The sequence below is a fragment of the Bacillus rossius genome, chromosome 16 (assembly GCF_032445375.1).
Source record: "Bacillus rossius redtenbacheri isolate Brsri chromosome 16, Brsri_v3, whole genome shotgun sequence".
NCBI lineage: Eukaryota > Metazoa > Arthropoda > Insecta > Phasmatodea > Bacillidae > Bacillus > Bacillus rossius.
This window is the reverse complement of record NC_086343.1, coordinates 1,714,246-1,732,660: the sequence shown is the minus strand read 5'-3', so window position 1 is coordinate 1,732,660 and position 18,415 is coordinate 1,714,246. Positions and strand designations below refer to the sequence as shown.

At 37.6% G+C, this 18,415-nt stretch overlaps 1 protein-coding gene and 1 long non-coding RNA gene across 2 annotated transcripts; one reads left to right on the top strand and one right to left on the bottom strand.

Annotated features, from left to right (window-relative positions):
- Positions 1-47: 47 nt before the first annotated feature.
- Positions 48-9,069, bottom strand: LOC134539909 (uncharacterized). The gene is made up of 6 exons (XM_063382258.1): positions 8,784-9,069; positions 6,637-6,783; positions 5,084-5,237; positions 3,185-3,365; positions 1,917-2,060; positions 48-1,032 (listed from the first exon to the last, which is right to left on the bottom strand). The coding sequence occupies exons 1-6, from the start codon at positions 8,918-8,920 to the stop codon at positions 842-844; spliced, it is 954 nt and encodes a 317-aa protein (XP_063238328.1). The 5' UTR covers positions 8,921-9,069; the 3' UTR covers positions 48-841.
- A 1,497-nt stretch (positions 9,070-10,566) lies between these two features.
- On the top strand, positions 10,567-11,654 carry LOC134539908 (uncharacterized). Its single transcript, XR_010076362.1, has 2 exons — positions 10,567-10,934; positions 11,288-11,654. It is a non-coding gene; the product is annotated as an uncharacterized LOC134539908 (long non-coding RNA).
- The last annotated feature ends 6,761 nt before the right edge of the window (positions 11,655-18,415 follow it).

Genomic DNA, 18,415 nt, shown 5'->3' with positions numbered 1-18,415 from the left:
ACCTACATAAGAAACATAGGTTGTAGAATAAATAGTTAACTGCTTCATTGTCAATAAAAAATAAAAATTTATTTCATTTACAGACACTCGTAGGAGTGATAGGTACAAAGGCATATAATTTACATATTGTCCACTCATCATGTGTGAACAACTGTATGCAATTATTTGCCAGACACAGGACAACATTTCACATTACTACACACTGAGTACAGTAGTCAGGGCTGTCTGCTAGACATACACTGAAGTTATGTTAAATTACCTCTGCATCTACTTTCTTTAACATGCATCCTCTGCCAGCCAAGTATGTAATTAAAATTAAATGCAGGCATAACTTTCATCTACTACTCAATGCTGAGCTACAAGAATTTTCCGGACACTTTATTGCCACTTGAGTTCTTCTTCCTGTTGTGTTAGATGAACCACGTCTCCAAAAGGGCGTGCTAGTGTCGGGAGTAGGGGGAAAGACAGGAGGGGAGAGAGATTGCACGGCACGCTACCAGCAATGTTCAAGGATTTACAGCACTATTACTTTTGTGTCTCACATATCGTGGGGTGCAGATAGCAGATAGAATTTATTCATTGGCGGCCGAAGCAAAGTTAAAAGATGTGTGCACCTGACGCCCGTACCTCCACACACAACAGATATCACGATTAATCACGTTCATTAAAACTTGGATCAATTTTTCAGGAGACTTAGATAGGTTCACGCTCGATGTAAAGTGGATAATGCGGAGGTCCTCGCTCAAGTCGGGAGGAACAGTGACACGTCAACAGGATCAGCATGTGTTCCTGGGTAGTCTCCGGCGGAGAAGCTATCTGCCCCAGAGTCGGTCGGAACGGCTCACTTGGCCAGCTTCCTGGGCCGCCCCCTGCGACCCGCCGGCCTCTTGCTCTGGGGCGAGGCCTTGCCGGGGCAGTAGTCTTCGTCGGAGCCGTGCCCGTCGGGCCCCGACTCCTGGCCGCCGCGCCGGTGCCGCGGAGACTCCTGCAGCGCGGCGAACGACCGGTCCTTGATGTGCCGGCGCCTGCTGCCTGCACACACACGACACCTCCAGAAGGATCCCTCAGGCCCCTGTCAGCCGCCACCCAGCTGTCCCCCGGGCGGGGAGACCAGGGCAGCGACGACGTGTCGTGCACAGATCACGTTCAGTATTATCGCTACAGCAACACTTGGAGTTTAGAGTTTTAAAATTTTATTTTAATTGGAAAAGTTGTGCAATAAATAATATAGAGGGGACCCTTCATAATTTTTTTTTTTCTCAATGTCCCTGTTTATAATAAACAGAATTAGTAATTAATATCTCATCCATTTATTTTTGATCAGAGAAGACCATGATGGTGGTTTGATCGGGCCGGGGATCACACACGAAACATGCGGCTCAACAAGCGCTAACGCCACACACAGCATTCCGACCGGACAAGAAGACAGTAGTGAAGTACACACATTATGCAATGAATAAATACAGTATACATATGTATAGTTTTTTTATAAGAAATTACACTTCAAATACAAATAATTTTACACTATTAAATACTATTTTCAGCTTTCATTCAATGCTGATGATTTTTAAGATGTGATGAACAAATACAAAAGAGTAACTTTTCTTAAAACAAATTTTTTTTCAGGTTCCACATTGTTTTAATTGATGTTTCATAATGTGTGCACATAACTGCTCACATCCGATGAAACTGAACAGTTAGCAGCTGCATTCAGTATTATGTAAAAACAAATTAAACATGGTGTTAGTGGAACTAAGAGAGCATACTGTCTCGTACACTGATGGGGAACTGTCTATGATTTCTGGTTAGTCATGCTCTGTACCTGCATCAGTGCACAACTAGTTCCCGGAAGTCCAGCGGTAACTTGTGAGTCATGCAGTCGCTCAGCGAACATTGGCAGTCACAACCAGGCTTACCAATCTCCACAGCTTGTTCTTCATCTCCGCTGCTCTCCTCCACAGCCTCCCGGATGCTGTAGCGCGCACACACCTCGGATATCTTGGTCTTGTATATCACCTCCTGCAGAGCCAGCTTCACGTCGGGAAGATCTTGCGAGAAGACTGGAAAGAACGTCACAACTGCCAACGTCAGATGGAAACCCATATCATCCAATAAAACTGCGCAATAAGATTGTTTTAAGAGGACAGTCAGTGGTTGGTACTTCCAGAATGCCACACACACAAAGAAAACATACTTTTGTACGGACAGCCACCACGCTTTGACACGAGACCGGCATGTACATCTAGGCTTCCATGTCTTCCTCTCCCACATCCTAGTCCACGCTCTGGCCGCTGGTTTCGCTACGATCGACCCACAAGTAACCAACCGGCCAATCATCGCTGTCTCGTGCGTTCAACAAAGCTGGACCAACCAGTGTACTTTTTCATTCGCTTTTGTTTCATTTCACATTTTTCTGTTGTGTTTCGTACTGACAAAACAGACAGGCAGGCTTAAAACAATCTCTCGAGAGTTAAGGCCTGAACATGGGGTCAGGACTTTGGAAATATTAGGACCCTGGGGCGCTAAGATAACCCTCGGGAGTCGAGCATTCTAAAAAAAATGTTGTTTGTGGTTGACTGAATGAATTCAAAACTAATCCCCAATGACTTCATGTGTAAAACTACATGTAACAGCCAGGCATTCCATTGAATTCTATGGTACGATTTAACAAAGCCCAATTTTGAAACTTAATGACAGAAAATTGTCATGGACAAAAAGCTGTTTAAGCCAAGAGGGTGTCATAGTAGCTACCCGCATCTGTGTCGGTGAGGTGGCATGATAAGCACAACACTCGCTGGCGCTTCCAGTGCCGTATCGCCTCTAAACACAAGGTTGTGGACTGGCACGCAGTATTTCATCAAGCATGGGGCAACTGTGATATTTGTATGGTATCTGTAACAACATACGGTGGAGAATCGAACATAAAGGTGTAGTGCAAGTCCCTCGAGTGCTTTCGAAAATCTGTACCAAGTTTCATGTCTAAAAATTATGCCGAAAACACACATTTTTAACCAATTTCAGTCTTCTAAAATCACAGCTTAAAAATAAAATCTGAAAAAAGGACTGCTCATGCCTTTCGTAAAACGACACCACTCAGGTAGAGAGCACACTGTGTGTCCCCGGGGAAGGCGGAGCAACTACAGACCCAGGGCTCGGGAACGGGACTTCGCGGGTCGCCACTGACCTGAGGAACAGGGATTGGCCAGCTTCTCTCGCAGGGCCTTGCTCTCGCAGCGCAGCTGGTCCAACTCCGAGATAACGCTGCTCTCCAGCAGCTCTTGCGAGTGGGTGTAGTTGTATGACGAGTACCTGTAGTAGTCCTTCAGCGAGTTGAAGTACTTCCTGAAGTTCTTCTCCAGGCCGTACTGAACGAACAACGATTAGAAAACAATTAATACCATGGAATTAAAAAATTTAAAAAAAAAATTGAAAATAAATAGAACATTTGAAAGTACCAAATAAATTCCAATTATTTAATATTTTTAAATTTTAAACTTAATTAACTAGATTAAAAGTCTCATCATCTAATGAAATATTACTAAAAACATTCTACAAAAAATGTATCATCAAGAACATTTAGCTGTCTCCCACAGAGTCAACATAATTTTTTTTTGCCAAGTGAAATTTATTAAACAATTGGAAAACAGTCAAATAAGCATAATCTAGAATTTATCAGCTATCACCCACAGCACTGCAGGTCACATTAAATACAATAATTTAAAGCTTCTGTTGGTGATAAACTTATACCTCTACTTCAGGATTGAGGCCTTATATGTTTCACATTACTGATTCTCAATGTTTTTGCCTCTCCAGTAACCGCCATTAACTGCATCCAAACACTAGCGACTAGCTTAATACATCCCTCAGCTAAGGGATACACTGGAAGTGCATCGTAGTGCACACGGCCATCTTTGCATCGCTTCTGAATTCTCCCTACGTACATCCGCTAAAGTTGGGATTTCAAGGGATGCGACACTCGCATCCACAAATGCGTCCCTACATCCATTAGTTTCGGAATCACATTTCATTTTGTTTTTATATAATATTGCTTCTTTCTTTTCTCAAGTAGAGTTAAAATTTTGGTCGCCGGCTTGCTAGGCCCGTCACATCGCTTCATCTGGCCGGTGGGGCTGCCTCCGGTGAGCCTGTGGTGCGAGCAGAGACGCGTCGTGCATGCCTGCTGCTGTCTCATCGTGAGCCTTGCCGATGTCATTCCCCTTCAGCCTCCCGCCAGTAATAGCGGGAGCTGCTGTCCCTCCCACCGCGTTTCCTCCACTGGGGGCTCAACACCCTCCTACAAGGTCTCCTCTGCCATGTAGGCATCACGCTGTTTCCCACCGCCCGAGTCACTGGCTGTATGATCCACTCCTAGAGGGTAACCCCGGCAGACAAGGAGGAGATGGGAAGAGCAGATAGTTTAAGGAGTGCAGGACAGAGGAGAAGATTGGAGTAAAGTGAAGGATGAGGAATGGTAGAGGAACAGGGGAATGTGGAGGCATTTTACTTTCCTGACCTGGCCACAGGCTGGAAGCAGTTGGTGATGATGATGATGATGATGATGATGATGATGATGATGATGATGATGATGATGATGATGATGATGATGACGTTGCTTAATATTTCTGAAATAAGATTTGTTTAAAATGTTATAAGTGTAAGTGATAACTCAAATAGAGATAAATAAAAATTACTGAAAGGTGAACTTAAACTTACAAGGATATTTAATGCTTATTATTAAGTATTTTTGAATATTTTGAAATTCATTACAAAAATTTTTACTTTTGATTGCTAACATTTATGACAGGCATGCTATTTTTAATTTTTTTTTTTAATTGGTCATTGTTATTTCATTTTGCTAAATATTCGTAGATATCACGACTCGTGACGGCTACGTGCACATCAGCACAACCACTCCTCGATTGTGGCTGCATTTGCTAAGGGAAGTAGGGATGTGTGTGTGCTAGGATACAGCCATCGTCTTGAGATTCGACTGGCGTATGAATGAAACAATCGTGGTAAACATAAGGGCGGTGGGAGTCGCCGAGGTGCGAGTGATGAAGGGGGGGGAGGGGCGGGGACTCACGGCGCGCGTGGCCGCGGACGCAACGAAGGCGTTGTTGATCCTCATGAGGCAGAACAGGAACGCTGCCTTGTCGTCGCCGTTCTCCTGGAAGCTCTTCTGCAGCTCCAGAAGATCGTTCCACTCGGAGAGCGTCACCAGCACCTTCACCTCGCCCCTGCAACACGGCGAGCCTGGCCACTCGGTCCCCCGCTCTCCGCCTGCCGTCCCTGGGCGGCGACCATGTTACTTACTTGTGCAACACATTTTTTAAAAAAAAATAATAATTTAATAAAATGTATTTGGTTGTATATCGCTTCACTTAAAAAAAAAAGAAGGGTTGTCTGCAAAGTCGGTTTACGGACCATAATTTTACGTGATAACGTCATAAGAAAACATCGATGAAAAATAGCATACATTTTTTAATTTTCAAATATCATTTAAAATTTTTGCAAAAATTTAATTTAAATAATTTGTTTAAATATAATCACGAACAATAATTAGTTAAAAAGCCCACCTTAACCTGTTTGATATTATAGAAGATTTTCTCGCACGGTGGTTGGCCGGTTCTTTCACGCTAGGCTCAGGCGGAACGTGACAATTTTTCGTGCGTGCAGCCGGCGTTTATCGATTTACAAGACGTTATCACGTCAAAAAAAAATTGCATGTATTCATAATCAAACATATCTGATTGAGTAACTTTGTCATTATAAAACTAAAAGTTTGTTTTCTTTTTTCGACAGCTGTGTACCACAAACAAAATAAGTTCTCAAGTTTTATTTGAAAAATTTAAGTAAGTGCATAAATATCTGGAATCTGCAAGTAGCTAGTGAATCTGTTTCTACAAACATTTTTCTGTCCAGTAAGTTTGAATAGTTTTATCTTTGTAATAAGTTTCCATGGTTAGCAAATAAACAATATGGCAAAAAAAAAAAATACTTTTTTAAGGAATCTTTTTAGGTTCTCTAACTTGACTAGAAGATAAATTTCAAAGATAAAATTTTTACAACAGCATAATACACTATATAAGGTTTATTTATCTGTCCTATTTCTGATTTTAAAAATTTGTTCCAACAAAGATATATGGTGTCAATTTTTTTTTTGCCTCTCTCAATTTGCTGATTTTGAAAGCCCATTTTAAATCTTAAAAGAAGCTAATCTCGCGGTTGAATTTTTTTTTTTTTTTTTTTTTTGTAAATACAGTACATTAAGGTAGCTACACATCCCCACAAAATTAATATGGAGAATAGATTTCTTCTGCAAATGATATGCCTTTGAAAATTGGTCATTTTTAAAGTCACACTTTTAGGTTGATTTTAGCAAATTGGGACACAATGTTTCGTAACTGAATAAACTGGTTTTGGTTTCATCAACCTCTGGTTTGCCAGTTCCAGATCAAAAATCAACATGTTTTGTAAAACAAAAATGGCTGCCACTGGAATTCAGAAAAAGATAAAAATTTAAATTAGTCATTTTGGACTACCATGTGTTGATGTAGGAATAAACAAACACCCGACATGAAGCCCCTGTGCAAGCAGCGACAGGCCGAGCGGAGCGCTATGGTTCGAGCCACGCACTTGAGGTGCTGGCAGTTGTAGAAGGCATCCAGCAGGTACATGCCGAACACGCGCTCCTTGTAGGTGGCGGGCGGGCTGAGGTAGGCACTCGCCACGTGGTACGTCTCCTCCGTGAACTCCAGGGTCTCCGCCAGGGACTGCAGGCCGCTGCGGGGGCAAGCACACACACGCATCGCAGTGCTCAATCAGCATGTCGCTACAGGAAACTGCTTGCCAGTTGGAACAGGTAAGGCAGGCTGTGTTTCAACTGGACTTTGTGCAAGAGTTGACAGAAAAGACTGTCGAATGTACAGGCAAGCTGGAATGCTGTGTACATTAGCATTAAAAAAAAAAAAAATTATATATAATGTTTATGGTTAATTATTAATGACAGAAATAATAAGTGTAGCTGTATAATATATATATATTTTTTTACATAAGCCTGCAATTAGTAATTTCATTATAATGTCTATGTTTTGTATTTCTTTTTATACGTTTTATATTTTGATGTTTATTTTTAATAGTTATATTTTAAACTTTATTTGTTTTTATTTTGTTTGTGTTGTTTATATGTTGTCCTTGTATATATGTGTCGTTCCCACCGCTAAAGCCCTCGGCTGTTGGTGGGCATGTTACAACATTAATAAATAATAAATAATGACTTCAATATTTCCATTTATTGATTCAGATGAGTGTTATCCAAAAAAATAAGGCTGAAAACTAAAACATGTTAATATATTTTTTAACAAATAATAAGAGTATTATGGGCCTATAAACTACGCAGAGATCAGGATGGACAATAGTAGACCAATGAAAACCTGGGAGTCACAACTGAATCGCTGTATTAGCACAGCATTCACCCGAGCTCTCAGAGCGAACAGTTAGGCAAGAATGCTGTCGACCCGCCACTGCGGCATATCTCGATACACACTGAACTATCTTCACTGCTTCCGCCCTTACACTTAGTAGATCTTATTTTAAGTAAATATATGTCTTGTAAATGTAGCTAATTTTTATGATCATGTCATCTAAGCACATAGGCCTATTACTGTAAAAATAAACAGTTTCCATCATTTTCCAATTGTAATAAATTCTTAAATTTAAGAAAACTTAACTTTTATAATAGGACTAAAAGAAATTTATTTCAGAATACAACCCAATGTTATTAACAAATTTGCTGCTGAAACAGAAAAGCTAAGAAAAATGTTTGTATTGTTAACAAATCACAATGACCAAGCACTTCAGGAAGCCAGATCTTACAGTAATTCTTGACTTGAATTGCAGCAAAGGAAGACACCCCATTCGACAAAAGTCGCATGCCGCAAGCAAGAAATTTCATGCATTCAAGATAATTCAAATTACACTGTTAAATGCTAAAACAAAATTATGAAATCAGCCTAAACAAAAAATCACACTTCAATTTCATTTTGAAGAAATGAGAGAAAATACAATTTTCCAAACATTTTAAAGGGTTTTTATTTTATGTCTCTTTGACAAGTTGAATGAAAGCTTGCTGTTTTTGACAGAGAGATGGATACAACTGCAGGTTATGTGTTTGACAAACAGATCAACGTAACCTACTGCAAAACCAGCTTCATTAAGTACCAAATTAAAATTTAGGTGTTTAACACTATGGTAGAGTGAATTCATTAAAATGAATCTGCAAAGCTTGAAATTACATTAGGAACATCAGAAGGTAATATTTTAGAGAAATGACTTTTCAGGAGAGAAAAAAAAAAGTCTGAAAATAGTAATGTTTCAGTACTAGGGCTAAGTACTATTCCCAATTGTAACTAAGTATTTTAAATGTCACTAACCTAACCAATTACTCCCACCATTTTACAGAATTTTAATTGAAGCTAAGCTAACCTAACCTAATCCAACGTTCAAACAAATGATTTTATGCTAACCTAACTAATTGTATAAAAAAGGAAACTACAAGCAAAGTACTTCAGATATCACAATGCTGTTTCACATAATCAAATAATTTAATGAATGGAAAACTAAAATACTACTTTCAAAATTAGATTTTGAATTTGTCAGAAGAGCATTTAATATAGAAAATTAACGTAACTCTTCTGAGTAAATGCCCAAATTATTAATAATAATCAGTTTTAAAAAGCTACACTGCCAAAAATGTGAATCAAAAACTTCCTCAATTTACTTACCATATAATGTATGGCATTTTTTCGTCGTGCCAAGCTTGAATAAATGATTCATGAGAAGCGCCCAGCACGTCATATCTTTGTTTAAGATCGATAACATCTCTCACCAGGCCCCAAGACACTCCCACGTGGGATTGCATTGTTTCGATATTGTACAACAATCACAACTTTCCAGCCTAACCACTGCTTATGCTTGTTTACAAACACCAGTGTTGCCAATGCAGTTATTTATAATTACCCACATGTGAAAGCCAAAATACCAATTTTTAACCGCAATTTTAAAAAGTAGTAGTATAGTTTTACGCCAGGTAAAATGGAACAAAGGAGATGTCAAAACTAAATTTTTCTGGAGTTATAAATCTATGATCACTTAATTCAAATAAAAGGGTGGAAAATTCACTGTACATTCTATTGAGGATAAGATGTACTGATTTTGAGTTATTGAATTAACATGTTTGCTTGGGCAGCTGAATATACTAATCAAATAAACAAAACTAACTATTCTGTATGAGCATTAGCCCAGGCAACCATGTGAAATTGCTTTGTAAGAACTGAAGGCTATCTGCGTCAAAATTTTAGGTCAAATAAAACATCGTGATACTGTGCGGCGTGTCGCGTGTGGCATGCTGTTATTGCAATCTCTTTAACAACACTGCATTTTTAATGCAATTTTGTTGACTTTTTATATCGTCTTAGAAATATACCTTTATTATTGAGGAAGAATTATATTCAAAGTTATATTTTTGCTTCCTTACGAGATGCTACAGTGTTAACAAGTAATGTCCATTTTCAGTGTAAAATAAGCATATCTGTGTAATAATGAAATCGTTTAGCATAAAATTTTGTAAGATAGCCTTTATTCTTGAAAGTTTGATTAAGGACCATTTAAAGGTCCTATAGAACTTCGGCTCTATGGCTTCGATCTTATTGGTTGTTGTGGTTTGTTAACTTTTCTCCTAATCGTGCTGGCTATGATCCATTTTTACTTATCGGCAATTTAGGCGGACTTTTCAGAATGATTTCTGCCAGTCAGTAAGATTTAATATAATTGTTATACAATTATTTATTAGACATTTAAATTAAGGAGTAAAATGATTAAATATTATTTATTTCACAATTGATTATTAGTGCCATAAAATGTATGAATACCTATTATAATTAACCATATACACAAAAATAAATCAAAAGGATAAAACCTAGCCTAAAAACCAAAGTGTATGTTGGAGTGGAGCCCAAGTTATTGAACAGCTTGAATGCATGAAGTCTTATTTACGTAAATTATTTATTAGTGTTTTATGGCTGTGACGCGCGAGGCCTCTGTCCTTCCCCTCTTGAGGGTATCTTTAGGAGTTCGCGGTACAAGGTGGATGTGACTCACGCTTTGTTCTAATTGAACTATGATGTATAAAAATTTTATTTTAAAATATTGGCAAAATTTTACTTTTAGTGGTATTTTTTTTATTAAAATTAGTGTTTAAATCAATCATCAAATTACTAAGTGTAGCATAATATTCATCCTAATCATTTTCTTTATATAGTCACCTGCCACTACACATTAAGCTAGTTCTCTTAGTTTCAGCTGAAAGAATATTTTACAACAGTCGCAAAACGCCATTTCTTAGCTTCCATCGAACTTAAATTTTTTTTTTTTCTCTCGCTGCTTGAGTCAAACATGGAAGAAGGCCCAGTTATGTTATAGCTTATATTATGATCATTGTTCATCGCACATCCTTAATATTGATTGAAATTTAGGAAAAATATTGCTTTCTCGCTTATAGATCGAAAATATTGAACTCGATTTTCGAGGCGAATTGAACACAAGCTACTCACTCGTCTATGCTCAAGTTTTCAAGTCCCAGTCCATCTCTTACTCATTATTCTATGGCTGTAGCAGACAACATGTAAAGAGGTTACATGTGAGGTGGGATTGTGGATTAAAAATCCAGCACCTTAATAATGACCATGCAACTTGAGCCATATACACTCAAGAGCATTATCATTATCAGTTTCCTAACAGGAGCTTTTTTTGGATTTAAGTTTAAGGAGTGGAGGATCTGGTGGGCCAAGAGAAGACGAGACCATTTTGTAGACAAGTTGGTTGAAGCGCAAAAGACCCTAGAAGTCTTATCGAAGTCGCCGTGACGATCACTGATGGTACGCTTATTATTTATACTAGACTTTACGTTAGTTGCCGATTCAAAAACATTTAAGTTATGCTCCTGATGAAACAAGTAAGAATATAACAATTGTTTATTTTAAGATATTTGTATTTGGAAAGTACTTACAACTTGATCTTAATTAATGTATAGCCACTGATAATTTAGTTTCCATCTGTACAATTGTTTGTTTCACTGCAGTGAATCATATGTCCATTTCATACCACCCACTACAGATCAGCTTGAAGAGACCAATAACAGTAAACTGAAATGTTATGTACTCTTCCTTTCATGCAATCATTTATTGTGTGACGTGTCTCAGAAGGTATGCTGCTCCATGATGTGTTTCAGTGATGCAGTAGCAGCGAGATGCATCATGACAATACGTACCACTGAGTAGGATAATCATCAGTGCTACTGATACCACTTGTGCCCCAAGCGCAGTGTGAAGTGTGAGGTACTGGGATAGCAGCGTGGTGCTACATGACTGGTTGGAACACTGCAAGGAATGAATCCACACGCTGTGCATGAGTTATTTTGTGATTTGCAATTTTGATAAAGCTCTTTTAAACCTGTTGTCATTTGTTGCTCTCCTATGAGCAGGCAGGGACTGTGACGGATGCAGCATTTTAGAGGGAGACACTATAGTATTTATAATTCCTGCTTGTAGCATTATATGTAAGATTAATTGAAATATTAAAAGAGTACAGCATTTAAATCAGTATGCTCTCAATACAGGCAAGATTCCTACGTACTAAAAAGAAAACTAGGCTTAAAATGAGATGGTTCTTTTTCATTTGTAAATTCAAAAATAAAAGTAAGTACCTTCTAGACACCAGCACCCTGTTCACATAGGGTGTATGTGGCTAGTTTGTAAAACTACACATTCCATAGTCTCTCAAGCTCACTATGCAGTACAGAGTAAATGAGGCCAAATGTGTCCAGACTGATTGATCTACTCTGCTTTTTTTCACTACTTTTTTTTTGTATACCATTGACCATCATTAATTACCTTTAATAAGTTTTAACATTTATTATTTGTTGATTTTTTTTACACCATAAAATAGTGTCTATCAATAGTGTGATAGTCATTCAACAAAATAACTGAATACTACACACTGATTTTTCACAAGAAAAACTATATGTAGTAAAATACTTCAAGAAACAGGGCACACACAAACAAGGATAACACTAATGGCAGAAATTGTGAGTTGTAAAGAGAGTGCAGGTAAACGCTGGAAACTAAGGATGAGACATGAACATCACTGAGCTACTACCCAGTGGTTCACCGCCTGGCGTCCTCGCCAGACAGGACTCTGATGGCAATTCAAAAGAAATTTGGGGTGGGGGCGGGAGGGAACAAAAACAAAGATAAATCACATGGGGTGAGAAAAACTTTCTGTATTTTTTTTTTAAATTTAAATTTTTTTTATCAGCCATGTAAACTGTGCACTTCGGCATGAAATGGGAAGAACTCAGCTGCAGAATAATGCTTTTGGAAAAAAACAGCAAGTTGGAACGGGGAAAAGAAAAAAAATGAGGCAGTATTCACAATAACTGAAATATGGATTTGTGATTAACAGATTCCTAGACCTTTCAAAAGGTCATCAAACGTCATGCCATAATCTTGAAAACGGTCTCTCGTAGAGAAAATTGTAGGATGAAATGTGTGCAAAGATTATAATGAACCAAAATGGTTTGTACAAAAATTTTTGTATTCCCAGCTTTGTTTTTATTTGCAAATACCTAGTTTTTCTCTAGTGTTTAGTTTTATACAAAAAATATTAATATATTATTTGTTTAAACAACACACTGAAAAATAGAAACACAGTATGAATGTTGGAATATAAGTGTAAACAAGCAAATTTCTTTAACTCCCTGCTGCCGGTCTGTATGTGGTGTACCGATGGATTGATGGTGTTATGATTCTTCAGGGTAAAATAATGGAAACAGCGTTGTTGAAAAACTATGCCCTGTGCTTAAGCTGTGTTACTTATATCTAGAGGCAATATTACAAGGTGAATAGTGTTCAAACTAAAATAACAGCAAAATCAAGTCGATACACAGCCAAGCATTGTATAACTCAGAAACGCAGCAGAACTCACAATTACCTCATTATAGCTATTAAAATATGCAATTCATTTCCAAAATCTTTAGGTTTTTATTTTTAAAAAAAGTTATGTACAAAGTTAAAAAAACACCAATTAGTGGTAAAGTAAATAAAAAGCCTATAGCTGATACCGTGATACCATCGTCATCGATAAAGGCCCAGAGAGAAACATCACAAGAAAATGTACACCTGTAATGATTTCAGCTTTAACCACTGCATAGTTTTTATAATTCAGTGTTTTAGCAACCAAATTTTTGTTTAACTTACTCTCATCAATATATGTAGTATTATTGTGTAACATACACATTTGAAGTGTCTTACCACGAATTGTTGAAGCAGTTTATCAATGTACTAATTACAAGTGTTTAAATGACGAAGACTAAATCCACTAGTTTTAATGATGAAATTTTCTTTTTCTACACCACCATGAAATATTGGTTCTACGTTATGTCACTGTTAACCCCTGTTGTTTAATGCCTGAACCTAATCACCAGATATGACATTACATCCTCAGGTGTCTTGCAGCTGCTTTTCCCCTTCAAAATGAACCATAAAAATGACTTACACTTATAAGCATATAAATCTACTTTGATCTGTAAAGCCAAACTAATGGTGCATTACAAAACAGTTGCACCTTCAACTAAACACTTACAATGGATAACAAGTTAAATACAAGCATGAACAACTAAAATATGGTAATCTTGAATTGAACTCAGAATCACTCATAATTTATAGTTACAAGGATCACAAAAATAATAGTTGCACTTACGCTGTACTTACCCAAAAGTGGTTGGTACGTTGACCGAGCGCTTCAACATAAATGTTACGGATGCCAAAACAGGGAAACATTAAAATAATAACACTCCTACGAGGGTAATGGGTTGCTGGGAAAAAGAATTTGCAAATGTGCATCGAAGCTAAGTTACACATGTTTAATACCACAGATTAACAAATAAATAACAAAAATTACATTCTACCATGAGTTTAACCAAGAATAACTTGCACAACTAACCTAACGAACCTCACACCAGTAGAAATAGGAACAATAAGCTACCTGCCTTCTGCAAGGATTCAATGTTAGAATAACAACAATGTTTGTTACATTCGAACATCTGCAACATATGATTCCTTGAGAATTGACAAAAATTTGAGAATTTAAACCTATTTATATTTAACAACAGGCCTGATTAATTCTCAAGAGCCCCAAATATTTGGAATGAAGAAATTGCTAAAAACTGGTGACTTGAGTCTCATAAAAGAAGTCCTAGTTAAAAAAGTGTTCTTGTAAACTAGTAATTAAATATTTTCTTGTATAAAACATTATGTAAGAGCTACACTAATCATTACTTCCATTAGCCATGAACTACTCTAATGTTGTACAACTGTAAAAGGCATACATACAACATTAAGAAAGTTGATACAAATATTTTGTTCATGTGTTTTCAAAATTTTTCACCAAGTGTAACAAACCTTGATTTTAACAAATAAATACATTTGGTTCACAACCTCTTCTAGCTGCACTTGTCACTGCAATCTGGTGTTACTCTTTTACAATGGAATATCAGGTGTTTTGCACACATCACAAAAAGTACAACCCTCAAAAGAAAATCCAACGTAAGAAAATTTCCTGCACAGTAAGTTCAAAATATCTATTAAGAACTTGACCAACTAAAACATACCATTTTAGCTTTTCAATATATTTTTACTGTACAACTCTGAAATAAAACATTCTTCACAAAAAACTAGGGTTGTATGAATACTGGTAATCTTTAACAGAACATTAGGAAGAGAACTCTAGTATTCATTTACACAACTTGAAAAATTCTTTCTATAATCATATACAACAAATGTCTTAAAAAAGAAAAAGAAAAATTCCAATTTTTTTTCATACAATAACACTACCAAGTATTCCTATAAACTAAATAAAAAAAAATTGTCACTTAAAATTTTTTTTTCTTTAACTAGATTAAAAACAAAATAAATTCATAAGTATCAAATTTAAATGTTAAATTTTGTCATTTAAAAATGAACTTTGTAACAACACTGTCTTATGACCATTAAAGTATGTAGGCTACAGTAAGTCCTCGATTAACTGACATTTGTTAGAACTGATGCTATAATATGTTGCTTTTAATTTTGTTAACGGCCACCAAACTCATTACTGCACACATTTTCACACGGGCAGGCTCGGTACGTTATTAGGAGGGGTTGTAAAGCATTATGGGGAGCGGAGGAAATTGGTCTTGGTCACGCAACCTCACTCCCTACTACAGTAATAAAGTGGTGCAGAAAGCAGACAAAATAATGAGTCTGCAGTGAAGCTTTTACATCGCATCTGCATACTGAACTGCGTTTTTATTTAACATCAAATATATATTCAGTATTTTATTACGTATTGATAGATGACAGATAGATGAATAATAAAAGCAGGGATTTTTGGAAGGTCTATATACGTAACCCGGGACATTAATATGGTTCCTAATGAAGAAACTTGATTGAAACAACAGACGTTTGGCTGAATGGACAATTTCCGGGAACTTAAACTGTCCATTAATCAAGGACTAACTGTATTCACAAGAAAAAAAAATTTTTACCTTAGGGATCTGACCATCCCAAATCCCAAGAGCATTTGCAACCATGGAACCTGGGGCATCCTTGGTGATGCAGAGAAAACTGCAGCGTGGAACAATACGCCAAATAAAAATTGGTTCCTGTAAGATTGAGCATAGAAACTACGTATACTGCTTACTCGTATGGACTTGTAGGTATCTTCGAAACCAAGACTTCTCAAATAACAGATTACGATTTCCACGGAAGATTATTTCACTTGAGAATATGTCTGACGAAACAGGAACAATGATTTTTCAAGTCTGATGGTTATGATTACATAGAAATGTTACGAACAACCTGGGCAGAGGTGAGAACAGACTGAGGCTCGACAGACGATGGGCGGAGGCCGGACTAGCTGGAGGCGTGGTCGACGGGGGGGCCCAGCCCCTGGAACCTGGCGGACACTGGCTCCTGGATGCCGCTGCCGTTGGCCCCCAGCCCCGTGCCAGGCTCCCAGCCCATCCCTCGCAGCGTCTGGCTCCCGACGTTCCACTCCGGGACGGGCCCCGTCTCTGCCCCAAGCAGCACAGCGGTACACGACACTTCCACAGCCTGGTCTCACTACTACTGCCATCGCCGACTGCACGTCTGCCCGGCACAACACATTACAACCAGGAGACTCGCACACTGGGTTGTACAGACACCACAAACCTAACCCAATAAACACTATGGTATGGTATTTATTAACATTACTACTGCACTGGCTAATACTGATGATGGGTTGATTCCAATTCTGTAATCGACTTAGTGCATCAATTTTAATTGTTTGGAACTTCTATGATTACACATGTGATCGATCTTCGTGGGAAAAATGTTAAAATTTCTTCCTGAACATAGAATACTGCTATGCAGTAATTGACTACCAAGTGCCTTGTATGAAGCATCTTTCATTATCTCTAGCTTTGGGTTTCATGCCATTGGTCCAGTGCACTTTCAGCAATAGCTAACATTTATGGTCCTCTATGCTGGATCAGGTACTACTCGTGCTGCTGGTGCCACAGGAACGGTCTGGGCTGGAGTCCCTGCTGGAGAAGGGAGGGGAAGAGGGATGGACCAGTGGACCCCCACAGGACTTGGAAACCAGCCTCGGAAATGGATATGAATTATTGTTTCGTCGACATCTGGGTCCTTAAGAGACGAAGGACACAGACAAAATCATGGTTGCTACAGGACTAGAAAACCGGGAAATGTCAGGGAAATTAAAATGGTCAGGGAATTCCGGGAAATAGGGAAAATGCTAAGAATCCTGGAAATTTTAAAGTTACTTATAATTCAAACAAAGCTTTGTTTTGATGCGCTCGTACTGCTACCGAACGACTCCGCTAAAAGGCTGCTGCTTAAGGCGCACGGCAGCTGCAACTTTTTTTTTACTTGGTCTACGATTGTCCATTGCAATAGGCTGTTACAACCACCCACCATAACTTCTGGCCAATCCAGGCACTCGTTTGTTCACTAGCGAACCTGAACTTCATTTGTTCGTGTTTTGATCCTTTTTTATTTGCCCTTGAGACTTTGTGTTTTGTTCCGTTCCATGCAGTGAACTACAGAACGGGCATGGCGTCGTTTATCTTTTGAAGGCTATTTTCAGGTGGAATAAGATGAGTACAAAGCTTATTACGTGAATTTAAAGGCGTTGTTTCAGGTGAAGTTAGTTTTTGATGCGATCATAAGAAAATAAAGTGCATTTTGATAAAGAAGCAATACCAATTCTCATTTTGAAAACTATCAAGCTGATGCGAAAACACGTGGCTTTTGTGTGCGGTTATGTTTTTGCATTTTTTCTACCTATTTTTTCAATTACTTTTTTTTTCAACCGTTATAATCCGTGAGTTCTGTTGCGAGACACTTACATTGTGTATAAAAAAAGGTGCATAACTGAACATGTTTTTCCCCAGAATCGTTAGTTAACATTGTAAGAATGTAAGAGTATTGCATGTTGTAATGCTGCTATTGTAATTCTCTAAGTAGGCTTGTTATATTGCTGGGTGTAAATTTGTAATAGTTTTTGTATTTGTGTCGTAATATTTTTTTAAGAATTCATAAACAATAATTTTTTAACCTAACCTGAAAATATTAATATGTACTTTTTTTTAACTTTGAGATGTCGAAGAAAACTACTTTTAAGGAGAATTGGCTCAAGGAGCCACAGTTTCAGCTTATCAAACCCTCTGCTAAAAATATAAATCTGCGTACTGCACTTTGTGCTACAAAAGTATTCAACTCAGCAATATGGGCCGAAGAGCTCTCACCAGCCATGTCGAAGGAAAAAAAACACACTCGCAATTCTGCCGTCAAAATAACACAATAAAAAACCTTACTTTACCTCATGTTGAAATTTTTATATTACATTTAATCATATGCACATTAATATTTATGGTATGTACTTCATAAGAAAGTCAGGGAATTTTTCTCTTAAATTTCTGGAAAACAGGGAAAAGTCAGGGAATTCTAAGATTCTATTTCTGTAGCAACCATGAAAATTTTAATTTTAATTTTCAAAAACTGATAATTTCGTGCTATTGTTTTTATTTATTTGACTACTTTTTTGTAATCCTTAACTCTACTAGAATAGTGGTATGCTGTATTTTTACGATAAAATAATTTGTAACAAATTGGCCTCAAAACAGATACATTCAGGACAATGAAAATAAATTGGTTAGCATTTGTGGGTTTAGAAGTAATTCAATAAACACATGCACGATAAAAACAAATCAAATTAATTTTCTGTTGTCTGCACTTTGGTACAATGACATTCCTCG

Bases quoted from the DNA above. Each gene is read 5' to 3' on its own strand.
- LOC134539909 (XM_063382258.1), bottom strand. From the start codon at position 8,920: ATGCAATCCCACGTGGGAGTGTCTTGGGGCCTGGTGAGAGATGTTATC. The intron at 6,784-8,783 runs GTAAGTAAATTG...TTGCCCCCGCAG, and splicing joins AAAATGCCATACATTATATG to CGGCCTGCAGTCCCTGGCGG. The intron at 5,238-6,636 runs GTGCGTGGCTCG...GCCGTGTTGCAG, and splicing joins TACAACTGCCAGCACCTCAA to GGGCGAGGTGAAGGTGCTGG.